Source organism: Erythrolamprus reginae, chromosome 9, assembly GCF_031021105.1.
Source record: "Erythrolamprus reginae isolate rEryReg1 chromosome 9, rEryReg1.hap1, whole genome shotgun sequence".
Classification (NCBI taxonomy): Eukaryota; Metazoa; Chordata; class Lepidosauria; order Squamata; family Dipsadidae; genus Erythrolamprus; species Erythrolamprus reginae.
In genome coordinates, this window is record NC_091958.1 from 37243090 (window position 1) to 37266625 (window position 23536).

Below are 23536 nucleotides of genomic sequence, written 5' to 3' on the forward strand. Positions count from 1 at the left end.
AGGTGTAATTAGTCCAGGAAGACACACACCACAGGATAAAAGGAAAACCCAAAGGTTTTTATAAACAGAAAAACAGAAACAGCTCCCTTTTTAAATGTCAAATGTCTGGTACGCACAAGGCACAGGTTAAATGCAGTCCAATCGTTCACCCAATAACTGGGAAATTGAGTCCAATTCTAAAGTCCAGAGAGTCCACACACACAATCCTGAAGAGCAAAAACCACGATATTGACAAAACAATGAATCAGATAAACTGCCATGAGGCTAAAACACCAGGCTGCACTTTTATCTGTAGCACTAATTACAGCAGCCCCACCCAACCACAGGTGGCCTAATTTTCTCTTGTAATAATCCTTCAGTTGTTGTCTCCTATGCATCACTCTACGCATGCGTGGATGTGTCATTAATTCTTGTTCAGAATCCAGGGATGATACAGATGACTGATCTCCTCCTGGGCTGTCTGCCAAACTCCCCTCTTCCCTGTCACTCATGCTCCCTTGGTCAGAGGAGACTTCATCGGCAGATTCAACCGGGAGCAAAACAGGCCTGTGGCATGTGGATGTCTTCCCCACATCTACCTCCACATTCTTTGGGGCAGGAGCTGGGCCAGAGCTAACCACAACATCTAATCTAATCCAATCCAATCCAATCCAATGTAATCTAACCTAACCTAACCTAACCTAACCCTAACTTTACCTTATCTAAACTAACCCAACCCAGTCCAGTCCTAACCCTAACCCTAACCCAACCCAACCTAACCCAATTTAATCCTAACCCTAACTTTACCTTATCTAAACTAACCCAACCCAACCCAGTCCAGTCCTAACCCTAACCCAACCCTAACCCAACCCAAACCAACCCAATTTAACCCTAACCCAATCCAACCCAACTCAATTTAATCCTAACCCTAACCCTAACTCTAACTCGAACCCTAACCTAACCTAATTTTTGGATGGAGAACCAGCATGTAGACCAGGAAACAAAGATAGTTTATTCCAGATAGTGAGGAGATTACAAGAAAGCAATCTCTGGAGGGTTTTATGTTCTGGAAAATAAGGAAATAACTACCTTGCAGTCAGCATCTTTCGCTAAATTCACACATTTCCTTTTTTTAATCCCTTTTGTGGATTGCATTCCTCTTTGAATCTAGTCTGTTATCAACTCTGGCTTGCTGGAAATTCTGGAGACCGGTGGTAAGAAGGAGCAAGATACAGAAATGGGTTTTCAAAAATACATTTTGGCAACTTTGTTTTAATTTTTTTTAAAAAAATTGCTTTGGTCCACAGCATGCAGGGAAAAATGGCATTTCCCCTCCGATCAGCATGCAGCTCTGTTGCTTCTGGGATTGTGAATTTATTTCTAAAGATATTCATCAGTGCTCCAGAAATCTGTGACCAGGGTGAGGGTTGGCTGATACTGGGGTTTTTTTTGGCTTGCTTTGTATTATGGGCCTTTCAGCATGCCTTTTATCTTCTGGCTGTTCCATCTGGCGGGGCTTTCCATCAATTTCTATGATATTACAGTGTTAAAAGTTTCATTTTAGTTTTTTTCCCCTATAGATTTCCTGCCCCCCTCCCCCTTTTCCCTTTTGAGAAAGGTGGAAAAAAAATTCAATACAGTGTAAAAAAAGACTGGCCATATCATTGCATTTGACAGGCAGTGGAATTTCAAGCTGGGAAACTTTTTTTGTGTGATTGAAAAGGCTCTTCATTTCCTGGCTCCTTTTCAGAGGGGTGGGTGATAGTCAGTCCAACGGCTTTGATCAGGGGACCGTTTGGGGGCGCGCACGGGGCTGGGATGGATGGGGAAGAGAAGACCCCACTTCAGCCTGCATTAAATGAGGAATTTAATCATCAGTAGCAAACCATCCGTCCCGTCTGTCAGACCAAGCAGTCACACCGTTTCCTGAGCCCTATTTCAGTGCATGCAGAGTTGGGTGGGAAATTTCTTTTCTTGGATGATGAATTTCTTTAGATTTCTATCTGTCTTCCAGTTATGAAACAAGAGGAAGGGGAAAATGTTGGGATCAAGGGAATGCCTACATTTTAATGTGAAAAAAGGGGCGTGCATAAGTGCAGCTTCGTGCCTACCGTTCCTGTCCTGATGTCTTATCTTTTCTATCTTTATTTTATACTTACATTATGTTAAACATACTACAATACAATACTATATTTGTATGACAAATAAATAAAAATAAATTTAAAAAATTAAAAAAGATTTTTAGCGGGTCTTAAAGGAAGGTAGCTTGTTCCTGCCACCTGGAAACATACACCGTGCACCTGTTTTGCTTTAATAGTAATACTTTTTGGACTGCCTGAAAATTGACTTTGGAAAATTACTGAAAGTTTGCAAACAATGCAGCTAAAGAAATGGGTTGCAGCAGGAAAAAAGCAAACTACTTACTTTAATTCATTATTTGCATTTCTCTTTACCCAAAAGGAAGAAAAACAATAACAATCCAACCTATCAAAAGCAGTATGGTAAAACACAGATTAGGGATACAAATCAAAATAAGCAAGAAAATGATAACACAACATCTTTCCACTCTAGACGAGTTCAAATCTGGACTTGATGGATGACATAGAATTTAGAATGAAAAATATAATTAAAATAGGGTAGGAATTTAGAAAAGAATAGAATAGAATAGAATAGAATTAGAATAGGGTAGGAATTTAGAAAAGAATAGAATAGAATTAGAATAGAATATAATAGAATTGGAATAGAATAGAATAGAAGTAGAATAGAATTAGAATAGAATTAGAATAGAATAGAATTGGAATAGAATATAATTAGAATAGAATAGAATTAAAATAGAATAGAATGGAGAAGAGAAGGTTTACCGTCACTGATCTAGACTATTCGAGTGTATCTCACCAATGATAAATTACCAATTGTGTTGCATTTTTCTCCACATGTAAGGATATAAAATATAATAAAAGCTGCCCATAGTTTAATATTTATTCGTTAAATGCATCCCAGTGTCGTCTAGACTGAAATACGTTTGTGCAATTACAAGCACTTAAAGGTGCATTGTGTTGTCTTTTGCTATTTTTTAAAAATACCACAGAATGAATGAACAAGGGAGCTCATTTTCCTTGTCCTGCTACCGGCTGCCCTTCGAATAGTGCCAGCCCATCAGTATTTGATTAGTGGTGCGGTGCTTAGAGATGGCCATTGATTTCTACCTTCTCCCTTGTCTGACATGGCTAAGTCATGTTCACATTCGGTGGCTGCCTTTCACGCCAGATGTCGCCCCGTCAATGTCAGGCCAAGGTGAGAAGCAGAACGAAGAGAGAAACCAAATTAAAACACAGGTCAGTAAATCAGAGCATCGATTTTTAAAAAAAGTCCTGCTGCTTTTGTACATTCACTCGCATACCACTGCAGGTAACGCCTTACACACCCAGAACGTGTGACTGATGTGGATAGGCTGGTTAACACATAGATCAGGGTGGAAACAAGGTTCTATCATATCTCAATACCTAAAATGGTCACCTAACATCAAAAACATAATTAAAAAAGCACAACGAAGAATGTTCTTTCTGCGCCAACTTGGGAAGCTCAAACTGCCCAAGGAGCTGCTGATACAGTTCTACCGAGGAATCATTGAGTCTGTCATCTGCACCTCCATAACTGTCTGGTTTGGTTCTGCAACCCAACAAGACCGACACAGACTTCAGAGCATAATCAGAACTGCAGAAAAAAAACAATTGCTGCCAATCTGCCTTCCACTGAGGATCTGTATACTGCATGAGTCAAAAAGAGGGTTGTGAAAATATTTACTGACCCCTCACATCCTGGACATAAACTGTTTCAACTCCTACTCTCAAAACATTGCTACAGAGCACTGCACACCAAGACAACTAGACACAAGAACAGTTTTTCCCCAAACACCATCACTCTACTAAACAAATAATTCCCTCAACACTGTCAAACTTTTTACTAAGTCTGCACTTCTATTTCTACTAGTTTTTTCTCATAATTCCTATCACCCATCTCCTCCTACTTATGATTTTATGACTGTAACTTGCTGCTTGTATCCTAAGATTTTTATTAATATTGATTGTTTCTTCATTGCTTATTTGACCCCTATGACAACCATTAAGTGTTGTACCTCACGATTCTTGACAAATCTATATTTTCTTTTATATATACTGAGAACAGATGCACCAAGACAAATTCCTTGTGTGTCCAATCACACTTGCCCAAAAAAGAATTATATTCTATTCTTTAAAAAATTCAGCAGGTTATGACAGGTTTTGGAGAACTGGTAGTGAAAATTTTGAGCAGTTCGGATAACTGGCATATACCACATCTGGGTAGCCCCAGAGTGGGGTGGAAATGGAGATTTTGCAGTATCCTTCCCCTGCCACACCCACTTAGCCATGCCCACAGAACCGGTAATATTTTTTTTTGCCTTTCACCACTGACCATAGATGGTCTTGGAACAAAAAAGGGCTTGCAGTATTGAGCAGTAGCCTCATCTCACCAGTATTTTATAAACACAGTGGTACGTCTGCTTACAAATTTAATTCATTCCGTGACCAGGTTCTTAAGTAGAAAAGTTTGTAAGAAAAAGCAATTTTTCCCAGAGGAATCAATGTAAAAACAAATGATGTGTGCGATTGGGGAAAACACAGGGAGGGTGGAGGCCCTGTTTCCTTCCAGGAAATTCCTAGAGAGGCCCCACGGAGGATTCTCTTCACCTTTTCCTCCCTGTTTCCTCCCAGGAGATTCCTAGAGAGGTCCCATCCAGGCTTCTCCCCAACTTTTCCGGTTACAGTTTCGGACGCTCGGGTTTGTAAGTGAAAAATGGTTCTTGAGAAGAGGCAAAAAAATCTTGAACACCTGGTTCTTATCTAGAAAAGTCCGTAAGTAGAGGCATTCTTAGGTAGAGGTACCACTGTACTTAGAATGGACAGAGCAACTCTATACCTCCTTGCTGCTATCTGATACCAATGCATTATCAGTCAGTCCCTTCTCACCAACAAGAGATCTAAGTCCATCCCACCATGAATTCCTTACCTACCGCTAAATTGCTTTGGCTGTTAGTAGTTCGGATTCTTGTAGGGAGCTTAAGCCTGCAATGAATTTTTATACACATTTGAACTGCCTGGCTCTTCTGATTTGACTGCAGGATTTTAATCTCAATAAAGCAGGCCAGAAAAGTCTAACATTGAGGAAATAAGAAATAGAGGCTTTCACTCCTTGAACTCAATGGTAGTTTTACTATAGGTTTCCTTGGCAAGATTATCCAACAGTTTTGCTCTTCTGATTCTCCCTTCTAACCTAATATCTTTCTGGTCCTGCATTTTTGCTTCCAATTTCAAATAAGAATATTTCAGAATGCAAACAAGGATATAGGCTTGATGTCCTGATGCTTGCCTATTTTCAAACTATTAAAGATGTACATATGGAACAAATGGCACATGTGTGTGAGAGAGAGGGAGGAGGGGAGGGAGAACATATGATGAAAGAAGAAGGAAAAAGAATCCTAGCGGAAAAGCATTGTTCTTAAACTATTCCAATATGGGACAATGACACGAACCAGCTGGAGAGGGATTCCGAAGCTTGCAATTAAAAGCCGACTCTTCTATAGCCTTCAGACAATCCCATCCCTTCTCCCTTTTAACCAGAGCACCAGCTGCAAAACTCCTCCATTTCACTCTTCTTCTTTCTAGCATTGGATCCCTCTGTCCTTCACATTGGCAAAAAGAATCCGAACTTCATATACAAAGTAAATAAACATAATCTCACAGATAACCCCCCACTCAGTAAAAGACCTTGGAATACTAATATCAAATGACTTAAGTGCCAAAGCCCACTGCAACAATATCGCCAAAAAGGCTTCTAGTGTTGTTAACCTGATCCTATGTAGCTTCTGCTCCAGCAACCTCACTCTACACACCAGAGCTTACAAAATTTTCGCTAGACCCATCCTCGAATACAGCTCATCTGTCTGGAACCCATACCGCATCTCGGACATCAACACCCTCGAAAATGTCCAAAGATACTTCACCAGAAGAGCCCTTCACTCCTCCACTCGAAACAGAATACCCCATGAGACTAGACTTACAATCCTGGGTCTAGAAAGCTTGGAACTATAATGCCTTAAACATGATTTTAATACTTTAATATCCGATAATACTTCTACCCTTCAAAAGGACCTTGACCATGTAGCTGAATGGTCTAACAACTGGCAACTGCAAATCTCATCCAAAAAATGCTCTGTCCTACACATTGGTAAAAAGAATCCAAATACTAAATACACACTTGGACAAATTGAACTCGCAGAAGATCCTCACTCAGTCAAAAACCTTGGAGAACTCATTTCCAATGACCTAAGTGTCAGAGCCCACAGCATTGCCAAAAAAGCACTAAGAGTCACAAACTTAATTCTACGGAGCTTCTTCTCTAGAAGCACCGATCTATTCACCAGAGCATACAAAATATTTGTCAGACCAATTTTTGAATACAGCTTACCTGTATGGAATCCTCACTGCATAACAGACATTAATACAATTGAAGGAATCCAGAAATACTTCACAAGAAGAGTCCTCCACTCCTCCTCACGCAACAAATTACCTTATTCCTCCAGACTTCAATTACTATATTTAAAAAATTTACAGCTACGCTGCCTCCAAACTGATAAAATCATACATCACAATGTACTCCCTGTTGGCAACTACTTCACCTTTAACAACAACAACACAAGAGAAAATACTATTTCAGCAATAGAGTGGTCAACGCCTAGAATTCACTACCGGACTCTGTTGTTTCTTCCCCAAATCTTCAACCTTACATTATCTACAATATACCTCTCCCCTTTTCTAAGAGATCTGTAAGGGGCGTGCATAAGTGCAACATGATGCCTACTGTTCCTGTCCTAATGTGCTTTTATCTTTTCTATCTCTACTTTATCCTTTATTATGTTAGACGTACTACAATACAATACTATATTTGAATGACAAATAAAAATTAATTTAAAAAAATGATTTAAGTATTTCCCACAAGATCATATGCTGCAATGTCCTGCCTGTTAGCAACTGCTTCAGTTTCAACCACAACAATACGAGAGCACACAACAGATTCAAATTTAATATTAACCGCTCCAAGATCCGCCAACTGAATGGCTTGTGCTTCACTGCTACAGCGGTGCCTCTACTTATGAACTTAATTCATTCCGTGACCAGGTTCTTAAGGAGAAAAGTTTGCAAGAAGCAGCAATTTTTCTCATAGGAATCAATGTGAAAGCAAATAATGCGTGCGATTGCGGAAACCACAGGGAGGGTGGAGGCGCTGTTTCCTCCAAGGAGATTCCTAGAGAGGCCCCACAGAGGCTTCTCCCCACCTTTTCCGGCCTTGTTTCCTCCCAGGAGATTCCTAGAGAGGCCCCACATAGGCTTCTCCCTGCCTTTTCCAGTTACAGTTTCGGAGGCTCGGGTTTGTAAGTGGAAAATGGTTTTTGAGAAGAGGCAAAAAAATCTTGAACACTCAATTCTTATCTAGAAAAGTTCATAAATAGAGATGTTCTTAGGTAGAGGTACCACTGTACGTGGTGATAGTCTGCCGTGAATTGTGGGGAAGAGGAATGAAGGCGAGAATGATTGGGGAAAGGAAAGTAAGTGCTGTATCTCCTTGAGATGCTGCCTCAAGGTCACCCATCTGGAAGAAGGAGGGAGCCACATACCAAACTGTGCTCGGACTGACAGTCAGGAAAACATCTTGCCTGAACCTAATTGATGTTGCTAGAGTGGGCATTGGGAGGTGGTACGGAAAACAATTTGACTGCCTCTTCCCTGTGACAGCCCTTTAAGTATTGGATTGCTGCTATTATGCCTCCACTGACACTGAGTCTTCTCTTCATTAGGTTGAACATACATAGTTCCTGTAGCTATTCATTGTATAACTTAGACTCCAGACCCCTTATCATCTATGTTAGAATATCATATCATATCATATCATATCATATCATACCATACCATACCATAACATAACATAACATAACATAACATAACATAACATAACATAACATAACATATAAACTATACAATACAGCACAGCACAGCATAACATGGTAAGTTAGGGTTAGGGTTGGGTTGGTTAGGTTGGAGTGGAATGGAATGGCATAGAATAGAATAGAATAGAATAGAATAGAATAGAATAAGGATCTTGAAGGTCTTCTATTCCAGCCCTCTTTGGAGAACCTATACCAGTGATGGTGAAGCCATATCTGCTGGCATGCGAGCTGTTGCCCTAGCTCAGTTCCAACATGCATGTGTTTTTGGCTTCCAGAGAGAGTCCAGGGAGGTGGGGGAGGGCGTTTTTATCCTCCCCTGACTCCAGAGAAGCCTTTGGAGCCTGGGGAAGGCAAAACACGAGCCTACTGGGCCCACCAGAAGTTGAGAAACAGGCCACTTCTGGCCTCCAGAGGGCCTTCGGGTGGGGGGAGCTATTTTCACCCTCCCCAGGCATTGAATCATGGGTGTAGGCAATTGTGCATGTGCGATAGCACACACGGACGCTCTTTCAGCACCCGAGGAAAAAAAGGTTCGCCATCACTGGAATAGCCAGCTCTATAGAACAGATAGGAGGCAATTAACTAAGGCTGTTAATGAAGCATTATCAGGTTGCCTTTGACAGTAATTAATTGTATAAAGATTTTTCTTTCTGCAACAGGAGCAAGATAAATGGGAAATAAATAAAAACAAAAACAAATGGAGCCAAATGGAGCTAGTGTAAACCAATTCAAACTAGGTCGATTGATTTTATAGGATAAGGCCCAGAATTTTTGAAGAGAGAGTTTTTTGCTGTAAGAAAACCTACATGCTGGCTATGGATTTTTGAACTGACATACACGTAATGTCAGATCTGCCATCAAACCACTTTGCTTCGCTTTGATGGCAGCCTGCCATAAAGTGTGGAGAAGCGGCAGTGGTGGGTTGCTCCCAGTTCAGCCCAGTCCTGCAAACCAGTAGTGGTGGCGGCAGGAGGCTCTGCGTACCCATCTCATGTTGTGAGTTTTGGAAATGTCAGATTCAGAAGAGGAAGAAGATGTAGAAGCTGTCAATTACCCTGATTTAAGAGATGTGGAGGAAGATAGCGGTGACGAGAAAATAAAAAATTCAGCAGATGTTAGTATGGATAGCAATAATTCTTCAGATAATGGGGGTGTAGAGAATAGTATTTGATTGTGCCAAATTTAGGAGGTCAGAGAAAAGAAAAAATTAACTTGAGGGAAAGAGGTTTTGAAAATGCTATTCAGAGAGTGTAAATTAATTAATTACCTCACATCCGGAATTGACCGGAAATGATGGATGCTTTTCTGCAAAGTGAAATAGACAAGCTTTCACTGTCTCCAGAGAAGTGAGTTTTTATATTGCTTGATAAAATTGTTTGAAAGTAGAGTGAACCTGACCCAGCGATAAGGAGATATTTGAAGTTGACAGCCTGTTCATTTAAAATAATTTATGACTGTAGTTTTGCCTGTGAGTTTGGAATGCATTTTGCACGCCAAAAATGTATACTGAGGAATTCCAATGTGGAAGAAAATAAAGAAAGAAGTGTAATTTTGAAAATTACAAGCCTGTAAAGAGAGCATTTTTGGAGCAGCACAGCTAGACCAGAACAGTAAGTCACATTTTTCAGTGCCGTCATAACTTTGAAACGGTCACTAAATGAACTGATGTCAGCCAAGATGAGATTAAATTGATGTTCCGGCTTGAATTAAACAGCATCTTCTAAACCAATGTCACACCTTCATTCAATGAAGGAATCACAAGGAATTATGAGGAATCTCATAATGGATTTAACGGTACATCCAAAGGAGGCAGCTGGGTTTCCTTTTCCAGTTCAGTACTTTTCCTTATATGCTCATTTCAGATGATACCATGTGATAAGGGTTAAGCAGAGTAACTTCACATATTTCAATTTGACAAGGTTTGGAAAGAATTTACAGACATGTGGCTATCATTACCTTCTTTCCCCCCAAGGCATGGGCATTCGCTATTTTATTTTCGTTTTTTGGAGGGTGGGCAATATGGCATGAGTTTATTCTGTGTCAGACGATTGCACTTCAGTTCAAACCAGCAGACTTACTGTTGATTTGGATGGGTTATTTTTTTTTTAAAAAAATGCTCTTTCTCTCGTCTCAAAACCTGGGTTGAATTCTTCAGATGTCAGCGTGGAGGAAGGTACAGTTCCAGAAATCACCCTGGTTTCTTTTTCTATCTCTGAAAAAATATAAATTTCTTTACGTTATTAGCACGAGTAAGATCGCATTTGGAATACTGCACCCCATTTTGGTCACCACAATACAGTGGTACCTCTACCTAAGAATGCCTCTACTTACGAACTTTTCTAGATAAGAATCGGGTGTTCAAGATTTTTTTGCTTCTTCCCAAGAACCATTTTCCACTTACAAACCCGAGCTTCCGAATCTGTAACTGGAAAAGGCAGGGAGGAGCTTCCGTGGGGCCTCTCTAGGAATCTCCTGGGAGGAAACAGGACCTCCACCCCAATCACACACATTATTTGCTTTTACATTGACTCCTATGGGAAAAATTGCTTCTTTTTACAAACATTTCCACTTAAGAACCTGGTCACAGAACAATTTATTTATTTATTAATCAGATTTGTATGCCGCCCCTTTCCGCAGACTCGGGGCGGCTCACAGCAATAATAATACAATGTAAACAAATCTAATATTTAAGTTAATATTTAAATTAAGTTCGTAAGTAGAGGTATCACTGTATATTAAAAAAAAGATGTTGAGATTCTGGAAAGAGTGTATAGAAAATCAACAAAAATGATTAGGGGACTAATCAAGGGGTGAAATGCTACCAGTTTGGCCCGGTTTGGATCTACCGGTAGTGGTGGCTGTCTGTGGTTTGGAGAAATGGTAGTGGCGGCAGTGCGAAGCTCCACCCCCCAACTGGATGCCACCATTTTCTTGTTTGTTTGTTTGTTTATTTATTTTTTGATTTGATTTGATTTGATTTGATTTGATTTGATTTCATTTCATTTCATTTCATTTCATTTCATTTCATTTCATTTTATTTCATTTGTATGCTGCCCCTCTCCGTAGACTCGGGGCGGCTAACAACAGTAGTAAACAGCATATAACAAATCTAATGTTTAAAATAATTAAAAACCCTTATTTAAAACCAAACATACACACAAACATACCATGCATAAATTGCATAGGCCTAGGGGGGAAAAAGGTAGTTCGGTTCCCCCAAGCCTGATGACAGAGGTGGGTTTTAAGGAGCTTACGAAAGGCAAGGAGGGTGGGGGCAATTCTGATCTCTGGAAGGAGCTGGTTCCAGAGGGTCGGGGCGCCACAGAGAAGGCTCTTCCCCTGGGTCCCGCCAGACAACATTGTTTAGTTGACGGGACCCGGAGAAGACCGACTCTGTGGGACCTAACCGGTCGCTGGGATTCGTGCGGCAGAAGGCGGACTCGGATGTATTCTGGTCCGATGCCATGAAGGGCATTTTACCTTCCCTACTGTTCTGGTCAAGCTGAAGCGACTCCAAAAACCTCTTTTTCCAAGGCTTTGATTTCAAACTAGTAAATCTTTATTTCTCTTCTTTACTGAGAAGATCGTCACAGTTACAATGCTGTTTTGCTAAGAAACATTCCAATCTCACAGGCTGAGTTTGCAAGCTATAAATTCTTTCTAATGAGCAGAGGAGGAACTCCTTGCCAGCAGCTTATCTCTGAGGCATATTAAATCTAAATTTGCAAAGTTTATCTCAAGATATCAAAAGCTTGTGTCTTGGAAGCGAGGAAAGCTGTCCATTTTCCAACATGCAGTTTGAACGATACATTTCAGGATGTGACGCAATGATTGATTTACACGGTTCTAAACTGCAGATTCACAACTTTCCCCCAAACATCTACTTTCTTTTGGCGAATCTCTTAAATCTTAGATCCACCCAGGGACTGTCAGCTACCTCACCCTCATTCTCTGAAGAAGCACTGCTTTCCATGCTAACGTCTAATTCATTTTCACCTACGCCTTCATCTCCATTGCTCTCCCCCACTTCTCTTAAATCAGGGTGCATTAAGGCTTCTGTCTCTTCATCCTCCTCCAAATCTGACACTTCCTGTGGCTGACAGGGAATACTCACAACACCTACCAGTCCAGAAGTGCACTTCCGAACTGGTAGAGAAGGTAAACAGATTTCACCGTTGGATTAATCCTAACCAGGGATGAAATCTAGCAGGTTCTGACAGGTTCCTGAGAGGTAGTGGAAATTTTGAGTAGTTTGGAGAAATCCCAATATCACCTCTGGCTGACCCCAGAGTGGGGTGGGAATGGGGACTTTGCAGTATCCTTCCCCTCTCAGGCCTCCAAGGCATGCCCATCAAGCCACACCACACCCACCAAGCCATGCCCACAGAACCAGTAGTAAAAAAATGGATTTCACCACTGATCCTAATCTTAATCTTACGAAGAATATTTGAAGAACGGTTGCAGGAATTGGGTCTGTCTAGTCTAAAGAAGGAGACATGATGGCACCATTTCAATATTTCAAGGGCTGCCACAAAGAAGAGAGAGTCAACCTATTTTTCAAAGCATCAGAAGGCAAGAGAAGAAACAATGGATGGAAACTAACCAAGGAGAGAAACAACCTAGAAATAAGGAGAAATTTCCTAACAGTAAGAACAATTAACCAGTGGAACAGTTGCATCCAGAAGTTGTGTGAATACTCCAGCACTGCAGGCTTTTAAGAGATTAGACAGCCACTTGTCTGGAATGGTACAGGATGCGTTTCAAAAGTAATGCAATTGAATTTCCCGTGCCACTCCTATTGGTTGGAATGGGACCGAAACACTTGGAGTAGGTGGGGGGACGCTAAGCTTTGCTGGGAAACTGGTCTCAGTGGTCTCCAAGATGTGGAAGAGGCAGGACATCAGTTATTATAAACCTCTGTGCGCCGACCATGTCACGAAAAAAATGGAATCAGAAATTTCAAGTGAACTTTTGCAATGTATAGAAATTGAACCTGATTATTTGGACAACGTCATCACTGGTGATGAAACCTGGGTTTTTGAATACGACCCAGAAACAAAACAGCAAAGCTCTGAGTGGCACACCGACTAGTCCCCCAAGCCCAAAAAGGCAAGAATGAGCAAATCAATAGTGAAAACAATGCTCATTGTCTTTTTTGACAGTAAAGGAGTGGTCCATAAGGAGTTTGTTCCTCAAGGACAGTAACGCTGCCTACTACGTATATGTGCAGGAAAGACTCTGAAAAAGGGTAATCAGGACGAGAAAAGACATCTCCGCTACCTAGCAACTCCACCACGACAACGCTCCTTGCCACAACGTGCTACGAGTCCGTGAGTTCCTGGCCAAACAGCAGGTGCCAACGCTGCCCCACCCCCTCTATAGTCCTGACGTCTCCCCAGCAGACTTCTTTTTGTTCCCTCAAATTAAAGCAGCCCTGAAAGGAACCTGTTTTTCATCTATAGAAGAGATCCAATCAGCCGTGACGAAGACCTTGCGAGAGGTCCCCGAAGACGCCTTCCAGGGCTTGTACCGATCATGGCAGAGTCGCTGGAAAAAATGTGTAGAGGCCCAAGCTCAGTACTTTGAAGAATTTTAAGTGTTTGTGCAAATCTGTTCAATAACTTACTTTTTTTAAAAAAAAAAAATTGCATTACTTTTGGAATGCACCCTGTATAAGATCTCCTGCTTGAGTAGGGGGCTGGACTAACAGACCTCTAGGGCCCCGTCCAACACTGTTACTCTGTTATTCAAGACCAGCTCTTCATTTTGGGATGTCAGATGGCCCATCAATGAAATAAAATAAAATCTTTTCACTTCTTACTTAATGGCTTGGGTGCAGTGAATTTACGGAGGTGGAATCCTTATCTCGCAGGTACCAAACATTCTCACCAGTGTGTCCAACTCTTGTCCCAGGCAAGTTAATCTCGGCTGACAGCAAGTCCTGCCCCCTGTCCAAATGCTTGACAGGGTCACATGACAAGAAAGCCAGGGAGAGGGAATCGGAGGTGAGTGAGTGACAAGGTCACATGATCACTCGCTGACCCTTCCAGAAAAGGTGACTGTAACTGACACTTCAGTTCCCCAGTGTTGAAATGGTGAGAATCCCAGCAGAAAACTCCAGGAGCATGATTGGGGGAGGGGGGGGGAGGCCAGTGATGTTGGTATGGATGCTAATGAACCCTTATAGCATGGTGTATTTCTTGACCAAAGGAATATTCATGGAGGAGAGATTTTGCAACACTCTCAGTGATCAGGATGAAAGCTTTCATAGTAAATCACATTAAATTTCATATTAAATTCACATTAATTTCATATTAAATAACATTCAGATCCTCGGTGCCACAGTGGTTAAAGTGCAGTCCTGCAGGCTACCTCTGCCGCCTGCCGGTTGCCTGCAATTTGACAGTTTGAATCTCACCAGGCTCAAGGTGTGAAATGGTGTAAGAACTTCTGCTGGAGCAGACTTGGGGTTGGACTAGATGACCTACAACTCTAATAATCTAATCTAACGATGATGAAAAAACCAGGAAGTCCAGTTGCCTATTGAAAAAGCAGCTTTGGGACAACTGGATGACTGAGAGTCTCTACAGACTTCCCATTATAACTTATTCCCTTTCAAAGGGAGATGTAGCAAGCAGTGGCCGGAGGGCTTACCCACAAATCTGATGGCAATTTGGCTCTTTCTGACCTCCATAAAATGGCCTATTCCTTAAAGCCCCCACCCCCGCCCCAGCAATACCTGCCAATTTTTTTAAAAAATTGTATATCGAAGGTTTTTGTTGTACACCATCCAGAGTCCAGCAGGAATTGGGCGACTTATAAATTTAATAAATTAAATTAAATTATACATTAATTTAATTTAATTTATAAATTAAATTAAATTAAACTATCTATGGGATCACCTCTTGCCACACCCCTCCCAGAGACCAATAAGAACACACAGAGTTGGCCCCGTCGACTAAGCAATGCAGGTTGGCGGGACCGCAAGGGAGGGTCTTCTCTGTGGCTGCCCCGGCTCTATGGAACCAACTCCCCCCCAACGTCCGAACTGCTCCCACCCTACTGGCCTTCCATAAGGCCACGAAGACCTGGCTCTGCCGGTAGGCCTGGGGGCCATGAATTGTACATCTTTCATGGCCAAACTGTATGAATGGTGTGCATGCATGCGATTATGTCTTTTAAAAATATAATAAATGGGTTTTATCATGGGGTTAGTTTTAGATATTATATTCGACTTCTTCTTGTTCCTTTGTATCTTTTGTATTTGTATTATTATTTTGTAAGCCATCCTGAGTCCTTTGGGACTTGGCGGAATAGAAGATAGATGATAGATAGATAGATAGATAGATAGATAGATAGATAGATAGATAGATAGATTGATAGATATATAGGTAGGTGGGTTGGTGGGTGGGTGGATGGATGGATAGATAGATAAACAGATAAAAAGTAGGTAAGTAAGTAAGTAAGTAGGTAAGTAGGTAGGTAGGTAGGTAGGTAGGTAGGTAGGTAGGTAGATAGATAAATAGTAAGTAAGTCAGTCAGTCAATAAGTAAGTAAATAAATAAAAAGTAAGTAAGTAAGTAAGTAAGTAAGTAAGTAAATACCGGTAGATAAATACAGTAGTAAGTAAGTAAGTAAGTAAGTAAATACCGGTAGATAAATACAGTAGTAAGTAAGTAAGTAAGTAAGTAAGTAAGTAAGTAAGTAAGTAAGTAAGTAAGTAAGTAAGTAAGTAAGTAAGTAAGTAAGTAAATAGATAAATAGTAAGTAAGTAAGTAAATAGATAAATAGTAAGTAAATAGATAGATAAGTAGTAAGTAAGTAAGTAAATAAATAGATAGATAGATAGATAGATAAGTATTAAGTAAATAAATAAATAAATAGATAGATAGATAGATAGATAGATAGATAGATAGATAGATAGATAGATAGATAGATCGGTCTCTTTTCTTCTCTCCCCCCCCCTCTCCTGTGCATGCAAAGGGCTGTTTTCATGGCCTTCGCAGAATGAAGTACATGCTCCACCTGGTCAACCCCACAAGTGGCGGCTGCTCAATGCCATGAATGCAACCACTTGACCCCTCGAGCTGCAGGGCAGCAATTAGTTTAAGCAGGGGGTTCATGGAGTACTTCCAAAGTCTTAATCTGGGCGGTCAGCTTGCCTTCCCCGCCCTCCCCTCCTGACACCACCGCCCTTCGCAGTCTCCTCCGGGACCACAGAATGACCTTAATGTGCCAGCCAGCCACAGCTCCCAGACCTTTGGGGCGGGTGTCAGTGCCTCTGAAAGCCCCTCTCCATCCATCTTTGTGAGGCTTTGGAGATTCAAGCTTGCTTTTGTCAAAGCGGGGGAGACGGAGAGACACCCCCCCCACCGTGTGCCTGCCCCTGGGTTTTCATAAGAGACAGAGACCAAGTTTCCATGGGTCTCTTTGCATCTCAATGGCTCCCTCGGCCTTAATGCAGGCATTCAGGAATCTTGAAAGACCTGGGTGGGAAATAATTTGGTCGAATGTCAGCCTGGAAACAAAACCTAAACAAGATGGGGACAGTCTATCATGGGAGGCTGCCAGTGAAAGCGACAATGGAGGCTCCCTTCTCCCCAAGACTTCTGATACCCAAGTCCCCCAGCCCCCCAGGCAGGGGGCATCTGGAATGTCATTTCCACTGGCACAATGGCAAGCCTGTGTGTGGATGGGTGTGTTTGAGTGTAAGTGAAAGAGAGCACACGAAAAAAATAAAGTTTACAAGGACCAGGTTGATTCACAGGTGAAAAGAGATGCTCAGCTTTGTGATTTGGCTTCCCCGGCACAGCATAAAATGAATGAGATGGAAGGGACCTTGGAGGTCTTCTAGTCCAGCCCCCTGATAAAGCAGCAGAAGCGATACCGGGGTTGCGCAGCAGGTAGAGGCGGGGTGACGCAGCAGGTAGAGTGCTGTACTGCAAACCACTGAAGCTGACTGTAGATCTGCAGGTCAACGGTTCAAATCTCAAGGTTGACTCAGCTTTCCATCCTTCCGAGGTGGGTCAAATGAGGACCTGGATCGTGGGGGCAATAGGCTGGCTCTGTTAAAAGTGCTACTGCTAACATGTTGTCAGCCGCCCTGAGTCTAAGGAGAGCATGACAACGGTTTTCCCAAAATGCATGTGGACTTAAGCGCATTGTCTCATTGGTAAATTCCACATTCGCAATGCCCCATCCCCCCCCATTAAGCCCCGTTATTTGATTTGGAGTGAAACTATAACCTGTCTTCTTGACACCATCCACATGAAATACAGCTAGTCCTCAACTTATGACACTTCATACAGCTAGTGACCATTGGAAGTTACAATGGCACTGAAGAAGAGACTTACGATTGTTTTTCACACTTATGACAGTGGTGGCATCCCCCAATCAAAATTTAGATGCTGATTCACATTTACAACGGTTGCAATGTCCCCAGGTTATGTTCTGCGACTTTCTGGCAAGCCATCTCAACGGGGAAGTCAGATTCATCGAACAACTGTGGTACTAATTTAATAACTGCAGTGACTCACTTAACAACTGTGGAGACGAAGGATGTAAAACATGTAAAGCTTGCATTGGCTGCCGATCAGTTTCCGGTCACAATTCAAAGTGTTGGTCATGACCTTTAAAGCCCTACATGGCATTGGACCAGATTACCTCCGGAACCGCCTGCTACCGCACGAATCCCAGCGACCGATAAGGTCCCACAGAGTTGGCCTTCTCCGGGTCCCGTCGACTAAACAATGTCGTTTGGCGGGCCCCAGGGGAAGAGCCTTCTCTGTGGCGGCCCTGGCCCTCTGGAACCAACTCCTCCCGGAGATTAGAATTGCCCTCACCCTCCCTATCTTTCGTAAACTACTCAAGACTCACTTATACCGCCAGGCATGGGGGAGTTGAGATATTCCTTCCCCCTAGGCCATTACAAGTTATGCATGGTATGTTTGTGTGTATGTTTGGTTTTATAATAAGGGTTTTTAGTTGTTTTTTATTATTGGATTGTTCATGTTGTTTTATCATTGTTGTTAGCCGCCCCGAATCTACGGAGACGGGCGGCATACAAATCCAATAAATAATAATAATAATAATAATAATAATAATAATAATAATAATAATAATTATTATTATTATTATTATTATTATTATTATGTCCGATTCACTTCAATGTCTCACAGCGAGCAACATGATGATGGTGTTCATCCATTTAAAGGGGACCTTGACAATGTTTCACTTAGTGACAGTGGAGGGCTACCAAACTTTTTACTACCACACTGTGGACGTGGTTTATTTTGTGGGTGTGGCTGGGTAGGAGTGGCTTGCTGGCCATGTGACCAGGTGGGAATGGCTTGAAAATCATGTGACTTGACCAAGGATTTTCCAAGAACCTCAAAACAATCCCCATATCAATGGACTCAAAACAAGCAGGTCATCGAATTCACCCCCCAGCTGTAAAACAGTGAAAGGACAGAAACATCTCACTTAGAATTTTGAAAGGCCATTTTGAGCACTGTCATAAAGGGGCCTTCATGATTAAAGTGGCCACTCACAAAATAATCACTCAAAGGCAACAATCTAAAGTGTTCCTTGCTACTTTCACAGCCTAAGTGAACATCCCAAAATGTTCCATTCCATATAACAATCTTAATCCTCCTTCCTGCAGACTACCAAACAAAATCAAAGTTTCTGGCAAAACATTTGGGTTCAAGCATTATTCATTTCATTTTTCTAGAGCAGGGGTCCCCAAACTTGGCAACTTTAAGACTTGTGAATTTCAGCTCCCAGAATTCTCCAGCCTGCTATGAAGACCTCTGTTCTAAAGAATACTATAGCCATTTGGAAAGGAGGGGGAGGCAAAAACGCAGATCACATAGAATGAATTCCAGATCTTATCTTCTTATACTTTTCCTAGACACTTTTGTTTGTAGCAGAATTGCCAGCTTTGGGGTTTTTAAACGCTTTCGGGAAGACTGCAGAGTCTGCCCAAAGAGGACGCCCTGCATTTGCTTTCAACATCTTTTGGTGCAAATTGGGTGCTCTGGGGTGGAGCTCCATTTTCACCACCCCACTGCATTCCCCCCCACCATCTGGGTAGCAGCCCACCCCTGCTTAGCAAGCAACATACATTTTGGGCTCAATTGTGGTCATAAGTGGAGGACTACTTTTGCAAGAGGAAGAACTGACTGGATGACGTCGAGGCCACATCAGATGCAGGCAAGCCCCCTTTGACTTATATTTTCTCTCCCCCAACACAAATTCAGAAATCTAAATCCATTTCGGCCAGATTTATTTAGCAGAATATTTCAACCAATCTATTGTTTTCCGTCCCTTGCTCTTCAGCTGAGGCAGGCTTGAAGACTTTCTCTGTACACCGTCGTAAGCATAACGATTCTCTCTTATCGGAAGGAAATTATATAAATTAGTAAGGGGGTCAGAAAAATGTCCCTTGGATGTCACATTTCAGATGTGCCTTTGCCCAACATGTTCTTGGGAGAAGTATGTATTTCATGAGACCTTCATGAGACCTCGGAGAAGGCCCCCTGTTTGCTGCCATGGCACCCCCATCTGCCTCCTTGGGGGCCAGGAGAGATCTCAGTCCCACCCAAAATCCTGCCCTGTCATTTGATAGAACTTTAAGTTGAAGGGTCTGTAGAATTCCTGCAGGCGTTGGACAACCTGCAGGTCGATTTTGGGGTGTGGCCGCCCTTTGGATTTCCCCAAACACCGGGGCCTGCTGCTCCCTTCTGGCTTCTTCAAGCAAGGGAAGCCCTTGGTTTCGTTGAAGTAGAAGTGTTTGTCCGTCACGACGCGCTTGAGACCCAGAAAGTCTTGGACGCGGCCCATTTCCCCAGCTGGGTCACTCACCAATCGCTCTCCACTGACGAAGAGAAATTTGGACAGAGGGAAGTAACGCAACCAGTGTTCCAGATGTTTCACATAAAGGCCAATCCTCACCGCGCTCCACGTGGTATCAATGAGACCCATGCTCAGATTCTTGAAGGCCAGGTTTTGGAAGCTGGGGATGGCGGGGTTCTTGGAAAGAGTCTGTGTGTAGTCCGAAATGGCCCTGGTCACAGGGTTGCGGACCACCACGATCAACTTGGTGTCTCTGGACATGTTGTAAATGCGCCAGGGGGCTTCCTTGGTCACAAAATAACTTGGTGTTTTCTCCATGGTGATCTGTCCTTCCAGGGTCCTTGGCATCAGGTTTCTGTAGGAATAAAAGCCATACAATTCCTTCAAATCAACACGTTCCATTGGTTTCTCAGAATGCAAGAACAGAACAGAACAGAATGGAACAGAACAGAATAGAAATTAGAATAGAATAGAAAATATGGAATGGAATGGAACGGAATAGAACAGAACAGAATTCTTTATTGGCCAAGTGTGATTGGACACACAAGGAATTTGTCTTTAGTGCATATGCACCATGATTGAGTTTATTAAGTCTTTCCTGATCAGTTTTATGCTTCAGACCTTCCACCATTTTTGTAGCCCGTGTTTGGACCTGTTCAATTTTATCCATATCTTTTTGTAGGTGAGGTCTCCAGAACTGGACACAGTATTCCAAATGGGGTCTTACCAGCGCTCTATACAGCGGGATCACAATCTCCCTCTTCCTGCTTGTTATACCGCTAGCTATGCAGCCAAGCATTCTAAATAACATGAAATAACAATACCCTGATTATATTTTCATCCCCTGCATTTCTTCCCAGGACTCTTTCTTTTGTTGCCTTCAATTTTTCATGATATCTGGGAATGGTTGCTTAACTCCCTGGACCGTGGCTTTCCACAGTCTTTGGCAACGCGAAGGTGGTACCCGTAGCTTTGGCTGTTTCATTTTGCAGCCTGGCTTTCCTTTCCTCCAACATATTAACCACCCAGCGAGTATCTGCTGGAATTGAATCCACCAATAATCAACGGATCAATGAACATCCCGAGCTAGACACAGCAGGCAAAAAAACCATGTCAGGGTCTACGGGAGATGGCTGGCTGAGTCACAGTGAATCGTCACGGGTAAAGGATTCGGCAGCTGAAAGCACAAAGAATTAGACTGCCAAAAATGAGAAATAACCTTCTTTTTTTTAGTGCCCAAAGAATGGTCTATAGTTTGCAGAGCCAGTTCTGAATTCATTGTGATGGAACTGGTGAGACCACATTTGGAGTACTGTGTTCAGTTCTGGAGACCTCACCTACCAAAAAAAAAATGGATAAAAATGGATAAAATTTCAACGGGTCCAAAGACAAGCTAGAAAAATGGTGGAAGGTCTTAAGCATCAAACTGATCAGGAAAGACTTAACGAACTTAATCTGTATAGTCTGGAGGACAGAAGGAAAAGGGGGGGGCATGATCGAAACATTTAAATATGTTAAAGGGTTAAATAAAGTTCAGGATGGAAGTGTTTTTAATAGGAAATTGAACACAAGAACAATGGGGCACAATCTGAGGTTAGTTGGGGGAAAGATCAGAAGCAACGTGAAACAATATTATTTGACTGAAAGAGTAGTAGATGCTTGGAACAAACTTCCAGCAGACGTGGTTGGTAAATCCACTGAATTTAAACATGCCTGGGATAAACATATATCCATCCTAAGATAAAATACAGGAAATAGTATAAGGGCAGACTAGATGGACCATGAGGTCTTTTTCTGCCGTCAGTCTTCTATGTTTCTACACTTCTATGTTGTCTTAGGTTCTTCGGCACCATCTATTGCATTAACCCGATGAATATTTTAAATATTGCAAGTCTAGTTAAATGAAACTGAGATCAATAAAGAACAAATTGTTGATTAACCAAGTGAAAGGAAACCAAGGAAGGAAAAAGTGCCAGAAACACTTCTGGGAATCTTTCCTGTCACATCAAGGCTCCCTGAAAAAGAACTCTATTTACACCTCTAGGGAAAATGCTGGTCCCCTAAAATACTTGTGGCAAGGAAGGTCGTAAAATTGAGTAAAATTGACTTATTTATTTATTTATTTATTTATTTATTTTATTATTTGGATTTGTATGCCGCCCCTCTCCGAAGACTTAGCTCAAAGTGCCCAAGGAGCTGCTGATACAGTCCTACAGAGGAATCATTGAGTCTGTCATCTGCACCTCTATAAATGTCTGGTTTGGTTCTGCAACCCAAGAAGACCGACACAGACTTCAGAGGAGAATCAGAACTGCAGAAAAAACAATGGCTGGCAACCTGCCTTCCATTGAGGACCTATTGACTGCACGAGTCAAAAAAGGGATTGTAAATTTATTGGCCAAGTGTGATTGGACATATAAGGAATTCATCTTCACAATGAATTCATCAAAAAAGGGGGCTATTTTATATCTAAAATATATAAATAATATCTAATTATAAAATATTTACTTTATATTCTATTCATAATTTATAAATTCTATTTATAAAATATATGAATAATAGTAAATAATAATGTATAAATAATAGCTAAAATAATAGCTAAGCTTGACTTCAGGAAATACGAGTTTAGTAACCAAGTAGTTGATGCATGGAACTTACTACCTGACTCTGTAGTATCATCACCTAACCCGCAAAACTTTACCCTTAGACTATCCACTGTGGACCTCTCCCGATTCCTAAGAGGTCAGTAAGGGGCGTGCATAAGTGCACCAGCATGCCTTCCGTCCCTTGTCCCAATGTTTCTCTCTTACTAGTATCATGTACATAAACACTGTTATATCTTTGTACAGTGTTCCCTTGATTTTCGTGGGTTCGAACTTCGCAAAAAGTCTATACCACGGTTTTTCAAAAATATTAATTAAAAAATACTTTGCGGTTTTTTTCCCCATAACAAAGTTTTTCCCGCCCGATGACGTCATATATCATCGCCAAACTTTCATCCGCCTTTAATAAATATTTTTTAAAATAAACTTTAATGTTCTGTCTGGGTGCCCCCAGACTTCAACACCAACTGAAAAAAGCAGCCAGACACGCTGGTAAAAGCAAAGGCACTTTATAGTTGGAAAAACAAACACAGAGAAAAACCTGTTCTTCCCAACAGACAGGCTATGAGGCTTCACAGCAGAGTCATGACGGCCAGACAATACAGCAGACTTCTTGCTGGCACACACACCACTGTAGAGAATAAGACCCACGTCTTTCCCCCCAAGGTTTCAGCCTTCAGGGCCACAAGCCAGAGTCAGAAACGCCAAAGATCACAGACAGGTCCCAGGACTCCCAAAGATAATACTCCACAATACAGGAAGGGTGGGTCTACCTTTTCAGCCTTTTTGGGGAGAACCACACCCAAACCCAGCTGTTGCCTATTTAGGGCTGGAAATACCTGGCTAATTGTCCCCTTCGTTGTGCTGCTCTTCTCTGCCTGAGATCGATGATGGCTTGTGCATTTTCATCCAAGGACTCCAGGCTGCTTGCTGGGGAGAGCTCCACCCCGGGGGACTCAGGCTGTTCTCCCTCTCCCTCGGCCTGATATTCCTCCTCCCCGTCTGCCTGGGCCTCCTCCTCCTCCTCCTGTTCCTCATCCTCCCCCTCTGAGCATGG

The 23536-nt window shown here is 42.0% G+C and overlaps 2 protein-coding genes across 2 annotated transcripts in view; both read right to left on the reverse strand.

The window, feature by feature from the left end:
* The window catches only part of MEIOB (meiosis specific with OB-fold), a 128382-nt gene that overhangs the window by 39076 nt on the left and 65770 nt on the right, over window positions 1-23536 (reverse strand). The gene's annotated exons all lie outside the window — the stretch shown is intronic.
* Window positions 19292-23536, reverse strand: part of HS3ST6 (heparan sulfate-glucosamine 3-sulfotransferase 6) — a 70695-nt gene continuing 66450 nt past the window's right edge. The window contains exon 2 of the mRNA XM_070760827.1: window positions 19292-20231. Within this exon, the coding sequence (XP_070616928.1) occupies window positions 19613-20231 (619 nt within the window). The 3' untranslated portion in view covers window positions 19292-19612. The remainder of the gene's footprint in view (window positions 20232-23536) is intronic.